Source organism: Oreochromis aureus, linkage group 20, assembly GCF_013358895.1.
Source record: "Oreochromis aureus strain Israel breed Guangdong linkage group 20, ZZ_aureus, whole genome shotgun sequence".
Taxonomy (NCBI): domain Eukaryota; kingdom Metazoa; phylum Chordata; class Actinopteri; order Cichliformes; family Cichlidae; genus Oreochromis; species Oreochromis aureus.
This window is the reverse complement of record NC_052961.1, coordinates 14,231,140-14,242,562: the sequence shown is the minus strand read 5'-3', so window position 1 is coordinate 14,242,562 and position 11,423 is coordinate 14,231,140. Positions and strand designations below refer to the sequence as shown.

At 40.0% G+C, this 11,423-nt stretch overlaps 1 protein-coding gene across 2 annotated transcripts in view; it reads left to right on the top strand.

The window, feature by feature from the left end:
- The window catches only part of LOC116331222 (IQ motif and SEC7 domain-containing protein 1-like), a 97,131-nt gene continuing 85,708 nt past the window's right edge, over positions 1-11,423 (top strand). Inside the window, exon 1 of one of the 2 annotated variants that reach the window (XM_031753828.2) lies at positions 1-677. In XM_031753828.2, the coding sequence (XP_031609688.1) occupies positions 418-677 (260 nt within the window). In that variant the 5' untranslated portion in view covers positions 1-417. The remainder of the gene's footprint in view (positions 678-11,423) is intronic. The other variant, XM_031753825.2, reaches the window with a different exon arrangement.

Here is an 11,423-nt window from a genome sequence, read left to right as displayed (position 1 = left end):
TGTTTACGAAAAGTCACGGGAACGGCATGGAGCGAGAGGGACCTAACAGAAAATGTCATACCGCGTTGCCAACAGGGGGAATGAGCAGACTTTAGAGAGAGCCAGCCGGGATCCTCACAGTGAAGTCTGTCAAATTCAGGTGATTGATATGTTGAAGCCTGCTTGACATTCCCAGCCTTGATAGGTGAGTAGTTTCTAGTTTCGTGGCAGTGGGACTTGGAAACGCGTGTGCCCGGGAGTATATCTGATTCGGATTATTATCACCCTCATCGTTTTTACAAAAAACAATGACGAGGCGTAAAAGGCGCAACGCACTGAATTGTTGCGCCTAAACCCCAGCCTGGACTACAGAGGACCATCTCCCCGGCTTCTGCGCTACGACAGGGAACGCAGAAGAAAAAGGGCAGTTGGAGCGACATGGAAAGCCCAACGGAGAACCCTACTAGGGCTGCGGAATATTTGAAGGAGCTTAATAAAATAATCGAGACCCAGCAGGAGTTGCTGGAGAGGCAGAGGGGGAGGATAGAGGAGCTGGAGCAGCAAGTGTCCGACTTATGCTCGGAGAACGCCTGTCTGAAGGAGCAGTACCAGCGGCACCTGGCAACCTGCAGGCTGCTGCAGGGCAGCAATAGCCTCTCCACGCTGGGAGCCATAAAGGAGCACGCCACGCAGGAAAAGTAAGGCACAACGGCATCTTGTGTTGTTTCTGTCAAAGTTAAATTAATGCCGTAGAGCTGCGTTTGCTCATTTAGTCTTTAAAAAAGTTCTAAATGTGAGTGAAGTAATTAATGCTAAACGAGAGCCAAAGTGCGTGGAGCCACATTCATGGCACACAGTTACAGAGCTGCTACTTTTGGAATCAACGGTCTCCTTGTATTCACGTCGCTGCTGCTGATGGGTTGGTGAACGAGCGAAACAGACCATACCAGCCATCATCGTTATTTGTCTGTTGGTCAAATAAACAGCAGATAAATCTTAAAAATTGCAGAGCAGCCCCCCCCCCTTTTTTGCGTTAAAGTGTGTAACTGTCAGTTGTAGAGAGATCTAGAGGTCTGCAGATCTAGTGCAGATAATATGCTGTACACAAACATGATCATTGTTCTGTGCACTTGACAAAACCCCCTTTCTGGTTCTTTTGGATTAAAAATTAGAGTTTTAAACTTGCAGAATATCGTTTGAACTCATTTAAAAGATCACTTGAAGGAGGGTTTCATGTGCGTAGACAAACACATTCCTTGATATGAGAGACCAGTAGCTGCAGTCTTTGGGGAAACATCACACACATGCTACTTTGGATGAATCTGTTATGCAATAATAGTTTAGGACGGACCCAAAGGGTTAAGCCCCAGGCAGAGCAGAGCAGGTAGGACAGTTGTGGGGCATTTGTATTAGCAGTCTGTCTTACCCTTCCTGTACCATTTCTGTGTTGAATTTCACTCCCTGTTGGCTGTACTTAACTCAGTTTTGACGCTCTGCAGGATCATGTGATTGTGCTTGACCTTCATCTCCAGGGGCATGTTAGTGTCATGAAGATCACTGGCAGCAAATCAATACTGATGACTCATGGACTGTATGTCTTTGTCAGCTGATAAAGCCAGACTCATGAGATTGGGACATTGTAACACTGACCTTTAGTGAGCCCCATCTATAAATCTCACTTGGGTATGCTAGCTGATTTCGCTGGGAAAAAGCCCGTCACCATCTCATTCTGTACTGTCACAGTGTCTGAACACTATTTCAGTCCAGCTGTGGTAGACTGGCACAAAGGTTACAGAGGAGCCCCTGATTAACCCAGTGAACTTGATGAAATATGACAGCTGTTAATAATGTAAAGTGGGGTTTATGGAGGATACGGGATTAAAAATGCCACTTAAGTGCAGTGAGTAATTTAAGGAATGCAGATGCCTTAAGCAAGACTGATTCTAAGATCTGCAAAGGTCATTTTAGCAAAGAGAAGATGGGATTTAAATAGTGTATGCTTGGAAATTAAACTGTCTAGTCATGCTTCCCCCTGTGTTACAAGGTCAGGGACAGTGGTAACAGATGGCAAGAAAGAGAGGCCCAAATATTTCTACTGAGTAACTTGCTTCTCTGAGGAATTCCCACTTTGGGAGTGTTCTCCTGTTTCGCCATATCTATGCATACCTCCAAAAGAAAGGGTGAGCAGCTTTTGTAAGGGTAGGAGACGTGCTGATACCACTTGGCGCTTTGGTATCACCCACACCAGCAGCATAGCTCAAGGGATGGCAGTTGTTGTCTGTAGGTTAGTTGAGCCACAATTATGGTGCATACACATACATATTGTTTTTTTTTTTTTTTTTTTTTTTTAATTGATCAAAGATCTACCAAAAGGTATCTACTTTTGCAAAAAATTACCTGCAAAAATATGAAGATTCCAGTCAGACTTAACTGTACTTTCTTTATAGATAATTAGGATGTTGACATGCTTGTTAGCACAAAGTATTTAGATGGCTTTTAGTTTAGTACAATAATCCTAGCCTTACTAAACTAAAATCTAATTTGTAATGGTATTTTTCTTTTTGAATATGTCACCAATTCTTGTACTATCATTCAGATCTTTCCACAGATCTAAGAAGCTCATTTTCTATCAAAAATCCTTCTGGGCTGCTCAGCAGAGAACTCTTATTTTGCTGCTTGTATCTGCAGTTTCCTTTTCTATTTTTACCACCCAGTGCTTGTCATTGAGTCACAGCAAATGCTGGCCTATGAAAGGCAGCTGTAAGACTTGTATGATTACCCCCATTCCAGGCACACAACATGTCCACTCGTTTCTTTCTTCAGGAGGCGCTGCCTGCTATCTCATCTTAACAATGGCTTCAGAAACATGCATGCTGATGCTCCCTGTGATCACAGTGAGCTTTTAAAACACTTCAGTGCAAATCAAACATCACATGCCCGAATATCAAAATTATCTGCAAACAGCAGATGTTAATGTTGTTTAAACACACGCACGTCAGACCTTTTGGCTTTTTGTCCTAAAAATCATCCTTCAGATGAGGCAAAGCATGCCCCCACCCCACCCCCATGTCAAGGCAGTCTTTTGTCCTTTTTTTTTCTTTTTTACATTATGCTGGAAATGTAGACAAAGCTTTCTTTGCTGTGTCAGGCATGTCCTCTTTCCTCTTACTGTGGTAGTTGTCATTCCAGTTACGTAATGAGGAAGTGACTAGCATTAAAAGTACAGTAAAAAGGAAAGCGAATACCTTACCAGAAAAACAAGTCATTCCCCAAAACTAGGCCAGTTGTCTGTGTGAAAAGTCTCCTCTAGAGGAATAGATTGACCCTCTGATATTCTCCTTTATTTCTTGGAAATGAAGGAGAATATTAAGCATGAACGAACTAGAGCACCAACTCATGACTATATACTGGATATAAACTCCAAGATGTGCTTATTTTAACTTAGAATAACAGTCTGCCTGGTTTTTGTTTGAAGATGTCAAAAATCTGACTACATCTAAATCTCACTAATTAATACCTTTTTTTTAAAATCGCTTTTATTTAACCAAAAGCAAAGTTTTTAAACATTTCTCTATAGTAATTTAATATGACTGTCTGATCACCTTTTATTTGTCACGAAGACAACGAGTGGTTTCGTTGAGTTTTGTCTTTCTCAGGAAGCCAAAGCCTGAAATTCCATGGTAGAGATATACTTTTTTTTAAGATTATGATCACTACCTTTGTAAAACTCCACCCAGTCCCATGTGCATGTGCATTGCTGTTTTTACTTTTTTTTAAATTGATTGCGAAGCATTACAGGCAACAACATGTTTTTGTCATGCACTGGTAAATGTTGACAGTTTGGCTCTGTACGTTTCAGACTAGCAGGAGGAAAACGTCACTGTAGGCTTTATGTATCAGACAGTTATTCAAATGAATGGATACTTGAAAAGCTGGTACTTCATTTGCCTATTTAAGCATAAAATGTCATGCAACTTCCATCACAAAAAAATTGTGTTGATGTAAGGACTTGGGGAATGGAATTTATATGATTATAGCTGCATAAAGTCAGTTTCCTAAAAATATTCAATAGTAATTTTCTGTCTTACTTAGAGTCCGAAATATTAATCTGAACACTTACAGCCAACAAATTTTCCAGACTTAATGCATTGTAAAAACCTAGCAATGGTCTTATTCATGGAGTGAACAAGAGATTTCCAGAATCCCCTTTGTGTAAAACAGGGGTAGGCAACTCCAGGCCTCAAGTGCCGGTGTCCTGCAGGTTTTAGATGTTATCCTGGGTCAGCACACCTGAATCAAATGATTAGTTCATTACCAGGCCTCTGGAGAACTTCAAGATATGTTGAGGAGGTATTTTAGCAATTTGAATCAGCTGTGTTGGATCAAGGACACATCTAAAACCTGCAGGACACCGGCACTTGAGGCCTGGAGTTGCCCACCCCTGGTTTAAAACATTGACTTTGATATATTCGATTTGTTCTTAAAAAAGTGTAGTTAACACATATTTAACCAGATAAGGACTCAATTGTATATTTTAAATGCAAAATTTCAGAAAACTGGATGTAATTAGTTAACTAGGACTTAGAATGATGTCTTTTCCCCAATTTACATGTGGTGTGATTCACCATGCTGTGGAAAGATGTTAGATATAGATATGTTCCCGTGAGACTAGAAAAGTAACTGCTGAGCTCATGCTGTGTGTTAAACTTTTTATTAGGAGGGGAAAAAAAGCATGGTGGGGGTTGGGGCATGGTCACGTGATGCATTATGCTGTTGTTTCGCTCATTTCTTTTCATGAGATTAAAGCCATTACCTCCAACTCTTCCTGCTACATGTGCCAATATGTAGTGAATTTAGTGTTGCTGCATTTTGCTCTCATTACAGATCAAAATACAGTTTTTAGTTCCTGATTGTCTTCTGACAGCGGCTGTCTGCTACAGCCAGCATGCCTTATTTTTGTTAGATAGTGATCTTGAATAGAGTCTGTGCTGTTTGTTCATACTGTATGTGGTAAGCGTGAAGCTATGCTGACAGGTTCAATTGTTGCTGGCTGAAGATGACATCTGTAAGTCACTTAATGAGGGCCAGGAAGAGAGAAACAAAAACACAACCATTGTAAAACAGCTGTGGGACTAAAAGTCAAAGAAAAGAGGAAAAAGTCTACTGAATGACGCATTACCTTGTTTACTGGTGTCTCTGGTTGGCTATAAACAGACAGGTTTTCCCTGTGTGTTGTTTTTACATTTTTTTCTCTTTGTCGTCTTTTGGACACAACACAGAGAGAGCAGGAAATATGATGTGAAACTGATAGTGGAACCTGTGGTGAAGAGTCAACCTATTTATCAGTGAACTCTACAGAAAAGTCTCTTGTAACATTGTCAGTCAGGTTCTCAGGATGGACAGCCACTGCAAAGGTATAAAAAAAAATCTTCTCAGTTTGCACAGACCCTGTTATTTTATAAACTTGTCCACCTGGGTGACTACATAGTGGCTTTGCAGGACTAACAGAATAGGAATTGTTCCCAGTCAGTGTCTGTGTGTAGCACTCAGGCAAGAGTTAACAGTCACATACATATTATGTTACTTCTGGCTCTAAGGTTGCCTGCCTTGTCAGCCCTTTAGTTCAACAGTATTTATGCTGACCATATAGTTTCTTTCCTAATGGAGTTTGTTTTTAACAGCCCTCTATAGTTTCTTGTATTCCTTGTACTCACAGTGGAATTAAGTTACAGGTATTTCGAGACAGTGTTGCAAGTTTTCGCTGCACGCATTAATGATAAGTGGTTACATGTGCAGTTATGTTGAGACTGTGGCAGCTTTTCGGCCACGTGTCCCTGGTCAGTCTCAGAAGCGATTAAAACAATTACAGCCACAAATTAAACCTTTGATGAAACCTTTCCAGTGTTTGCGAAAAAATGTTTTTCCATGCGCGATGCAGTAGAAGCTGCTGTTTTAATCAGAGTGGATCCACTGTGATCCGAATAGGTCTTCTGGGGTTTGGGGGTAGAATACTGTTTGCTATAACTTTCATTTCTTATCTCGGAGCTGGTGGATGCGTCTGCCAGGCCGCATTTAGCATTCAGACTTTGTCCCAGGCCCAGATAGCCAACCGAGTGTAAACAAAATTTGTGATGCTGATGTGATTGCTGGAGTGATAACTTCTTCAACTGTAGATGACAAACAGCTGATATGTCATTTTTGAAACTCTTCTTCTTCTTCTTCTTTTTTTGCCCAGCCTTTTATTTTTTAGTTTTCCAAAGTGTATTAAAGAGATATTTGATTGTAGATGTTTTGGTTATTCTATGTTTGGAAATCTGATGTAATTATGCACTGAAACAACAGTGGAAAATTCCGAGTCATGTTAGAGATTTGAGTTCAGTGACTGTGGGAGAAGACTTTGTTAAGAATTTTTTTTCCTTAACAAAGTCCAGGCAGTCTTTGAAAAGGAAGAGCGTAAAGAAGCATATGTACTCTTGAGTGATCAATTATTAATCAATAACACAAGAAATAATTTCAAACACCAGTGCTCGAACAAGACTTCGGAATGCTGGTGAATGAGCAGCAAAGCTCTTGAGTTGCTGATGATGTGCAGTGCTAGCCTTGGTTATTTGCCAAGACACAGACTGCATAGTTTCTGTAGGGCTATGAGAACAAGAAGAACATTTTTAGGCAGGCAGTGCATTTTCAGTATATGTTTTATAGATTCATTTACAGTCATTGCATATATTCAGCAGCTGGTAAACTGTGCTTTGGAACTCATGCTCTGCAGGTTAAAATGTTTGACAGTAAAAGCAGTTGGATATTTGATTTTATTTTTAAAATGCATTTGAGATTTGGCTTTTCTTTAAATGTTCAACAACAAAATCTGAACCATTCCTATCTTATAAAAAATAATGAATGACGAGTGGGACGGGCCGTAGATATGGCAATATCACACGTCACTGTCTCTTGTGATACCAGTCGATACAAAAACACTGGGACAAGAATAGCAATACTTTTTTTTTACCAAGACCTCTGTTTCAAATGGAGTCCCGAACAGTTTGACTAACCAGAGTCACTATTTTATGACTCCTCTTGGTTGCACTTATCAATCACGGTAACGTGAACATAAGAAACAATGAATGAGAGAGGTAAATAACTCAAGTGACACATTTATTGAAATTAAATAATAATAATCCACAAAACACCATAATACAGCAAATAGTGAACAATTCTTCCTTTTTCTCTTTTTCCATTCTCTTTTCTGTTTAGATAGACAAATTGTTTTGTGCATTGTGTTGTGATACTGCTGCATATCTTTGTGGTAAGCTATTGTGAGTTGCTCTGTGAGACTCATTCCTAAATAAGGAACTTGCATTTCAATTTCTAAAGCTTTGGTTTTTTATTATTTAATTTATCTCATTCTATTGCAGATCCAGTGCTTGGAACCAAGCCTGTTACTACTCATAGGAATTAGTCTCATCAATTGAATCAATAGATACTCAAGTACTTGATAAATGTCCTTTCAGGTAGCTGATTTTGATCAGTACTGTTGTTCACTGTCATCTGTGGTTTTGTATTGCTTTCTGTGTGGGTTACAGATGTTATGTCTTGGCTTCTTTGCTGTAATTTGCTGCCTAAGAACAACTTAGTTGCCCCTCTGTTGAGCTTGTAGACTGGAAATTGGCAGGTTCATAAATAGTTCACCCCATGCCACTGTAACGGCTTTAGCATGTGTTTTGGGACCACATGGCTGGAAATAATAGCGTAATGGAGAAAGCTGCTTCTTGTGGCTGGTGGTGTCCACTCATTTACTTGGTGATCTGCTGAACAATCAGTGTGCCAAACCAAATTTACGAGCACATGGGCTCCCTCTCTCCAGCAAAGCCCCCTCTAATGAAATGCCCCTACTAGATTAATGTCTACACAGGGATGATTTGCATCCAGACCCACCTATAAATTTCAGGCAATGGCCAAAGAGAATTTGAAACTTGCACTCAAAATCAACTGCAGGCTGCCTTTAGGTGTAATAGACTGTCCCTCCTCAGCATGACTGCAGTCTTTCTGGAAGAAAGCCAGGCACTGCTGACCTCTGGTTCTCCCAATCAGGCCTATCACGACACTGTTACGGTTGTTTTGTGTCCTTTGATGTTGCTAGTTGTCTCATAAAACAGGATAATTATGGCCATAATGAACACTGTTACTTCATGGGGTTACTAGTAGGCTTCACCAAAAAAACGTACATGTTTAAATCGCCAAACTCAGCTGGATTTAACTTGCAAGTAAAGTCTTGATATGAATTCCTGTGGGATTTGAGAGTAATGATGTTAGTGGACTAGATAAGGCTAATATAGCGCCATTTGACATGCGTTTCAGAAACCACGATGATTGGATTGTGATTGAGCGTCGATTCAGTGAATGAAATGAGTGAAAACAAGGATGCCTGAAAGTCAAGCTGTGCGGCTTGTTTGCATTGCGCTTAAATGATTTATGACCGGGAACTTCAGGGATAAACAAATGGATCTGACTAAGGTGTGTTGATGGACATCGAAGCTTAAGTAAACACGCTCGTTTGGTTAAAGTGGTAGAGTCATATAAACCTAACTTCTTGTGTGTTTTTCTCTATTTTTTTTTTTGGGGGGGGGTGGTGTCTTTTTAATAATTTAATCTAACTACCTGCTGATGGTAGTGTATGAGTAGTGAGGTATATCAATTGTCTCACCTTACTCTGAGTAGGAAAGAAAGAACACACGCTGTCTTCTCAAAGCGCTGAACAGCTTTTGCAGATACAGTATTGTTTGGCCTATTCTTGCTGTTGGCCATGAAATGAAAATGATACAGTGCTGTTTTTATGGTGTTGTAGGTGCCGAAATGCAAAAAAAAAAATGGGTCATTTTAGCCAATTGCTAGGTAGTTGCTAGGCAACTTGATGACGTTATAATATATCATGTGCAATTCAAGTTTTGTGGCAATAAATGAGATGTTGTTGTCGTGTGCTTGCATGAGGTGTTAGGTTCATAAAACCTAAAAACAGGTTCTTTTAGCCTGTTGCTGTGTGATCGCATGATGACATCATAATATCTGACACCTATGAGAACCTTCAGGGGCCCAAGATATACTTATGAGCCAGGTTTGGTTGCTCAGCCCCTGATGCTGTAGTAGGATTTGGCAGACAAAGGAAGAAACTCACAAATAGACAGATATTTTGCGTATTATAGCACCAAACTGCATATGATGTAATGGAGCACTGAGCTCACGATTCACAAGTAGCACATTACAATGACAAGATTTTTTTTCTGTGTTCTCATTGTTGGTTATTTTCAGAAAAAAGCAAACAAAAACAGCTTTTTGCTAAACAGTTATGATATTATGTTTACTCAAAATGTACTAAATGATTCTCATCTTTTTCATTTTTGTCAGTTTTGAGCTAAAGAAGATTTATAGATGATAAAATGCTCTCTTCTCTGTTTATTCCCTGATGTTTTTGCTTTCTTTATTATTGCAAACTGTGATCAGCACTGAAACAGCACACTTGTAGCGGCCACAAGGCCAAAGTATAGTTGCCTGTTCATTCTTTATTTCTTCACAGTTGAACCAATTATCTGCCTCACAGCTGTCAAAACCAGCTGATGCAGCAGCTGAATCGAAGGCAATTTGTAGCATAGTACCTGTGGAGAGCTGTTTGAAATGCTGCCACTAGTTTTCTGCCAAGTGGGAGTGCGGGGTGTGTGTTTGTGTCTGTGTGTGCGTGAAAAGCTGACAAGGTGGAGGCTGAGTCAACAGTTAAACACAGATGAGGAGCTACTGCTTACACACACTCTTCTTAGTCACCATGGATAGATGTCAACACAGGCCTCCTTACGGCTGGCTGGGCTGAATTTTCTGTTGCGAGTACTTAACTGGTTTGTGTACTTAAGTTTGCTGATGGTTACTTGCTGGTTTAACAGGTTCAATTGCTTCCACTCAGGTGTTGGCTTGCAGTATGTGCGTTTCAGTGCTTGCAGATGGAGTGCACTCCTTCTCTTGTTCTTTATAACCTCAGACTTTGCAAGAGACTCTGAGGGCTCACCCAAATCCGAGCAATATGTTCAGGAATGCAGCGTGAGTAAGAGTGAGATCCCCCCCCTGTATCCAGCTCACTGTGTTAGGTCAGGTGTTTAAGACCACTTGGATTCAAAGTGGGAGAGAAGAGCAGTGGGCCTTTTTTAAATGTCTGGAAACAAAAAGTCTGATATTATTTAGATGCTATTGTAATATCGCTGATTGTGTTTATGTTTGAAACACAACCATCCAAAAAGTTGAGAGGCTGTTTATATACAAAGAAACACAAAATTTAATTTTAATTTAGAAACCATTTAAAGCATACGGCTCAGTTTCCCAGACATGAATTATACCCAGTTGTAGATCATAAACTTTTCTTCAATTTTTTGAATTTACTGGTTAGACTGGGTCTGGGACTGCAGTTAATCCATGGTCAGTAAACATGCTGATTATGTTATTTTGAACTATTATTTTAAGCTATTTTGAATCGGATGCCAGCAATCAGGGACAACATTGTTAGTTTAATTACAGTATTTACACGATTAGTTATAAAAGTGACTCCCTGAGGGATCGTCTTCTGGGAAAGAGTGAAATATTGTTGGTTCAAAGTGTTTGACAATATAGTACTAAAGTCAGATTGCAAAGAATTTGGGAATTCCCTTTAAAGAGGCAGAGAATCCACATCTCTGGATGAAATGGACAAAGAACTAATATTGAATGGCCATGCTTTTTGGGCCCTCAGGTATGACTTTATTCAAAATAGACATTTTTCTGTTGTGGAAATGTGTTGCTGCATCCAGAAATAATGTAGTTTAAAATTTTACCATGCAAAGAAACATAAACTATGTCCGCTTCCTCCTCTGGACCAGAGCTCAACTGTCCTGTGGTCTTGCAAAACAAAATTTGGACACTTTGTCCCCAAAGCTGAGGAGCACAGGCAACATCCAGCAAATTGTCTGAAATGGGGATGTCACCCAGCTTTTTCTTTCTTAAGCAGAGTTTTTGTCATGACATATCTACTTTTTCTCATACACAGTATAAAAGATGGACATGGCTACTAATGCCACCTGTTGGTATTTGAAGTCCCGTTTTCAGCATTTCCAGCGTAGCCAAAAAAGAATGTGAAAAGTAGGGGTTGACCTGTCTGTAAAACTGCATGCTCATTGGCTAACGAGTAACGATTCTTAAAGTCATTAGGAAAGCATTTATAGAGTCCGAAAATTGCTCTCCTATTTACTTCTTCTGATGTTTTACAGATATTTGACAACTAACCAGGTGGGATTAACTTGTCCATTTTGGCTGTCTGACAATCATGGTAACTATGCAGGAATAAGGTCCCAGTCACACAGGCCTAGAAAGTGATCTGCGATCTCAGAAAATGATTTGCGAAGTCCTAGTTAACACAGGTCTACAGATGGGTCAGT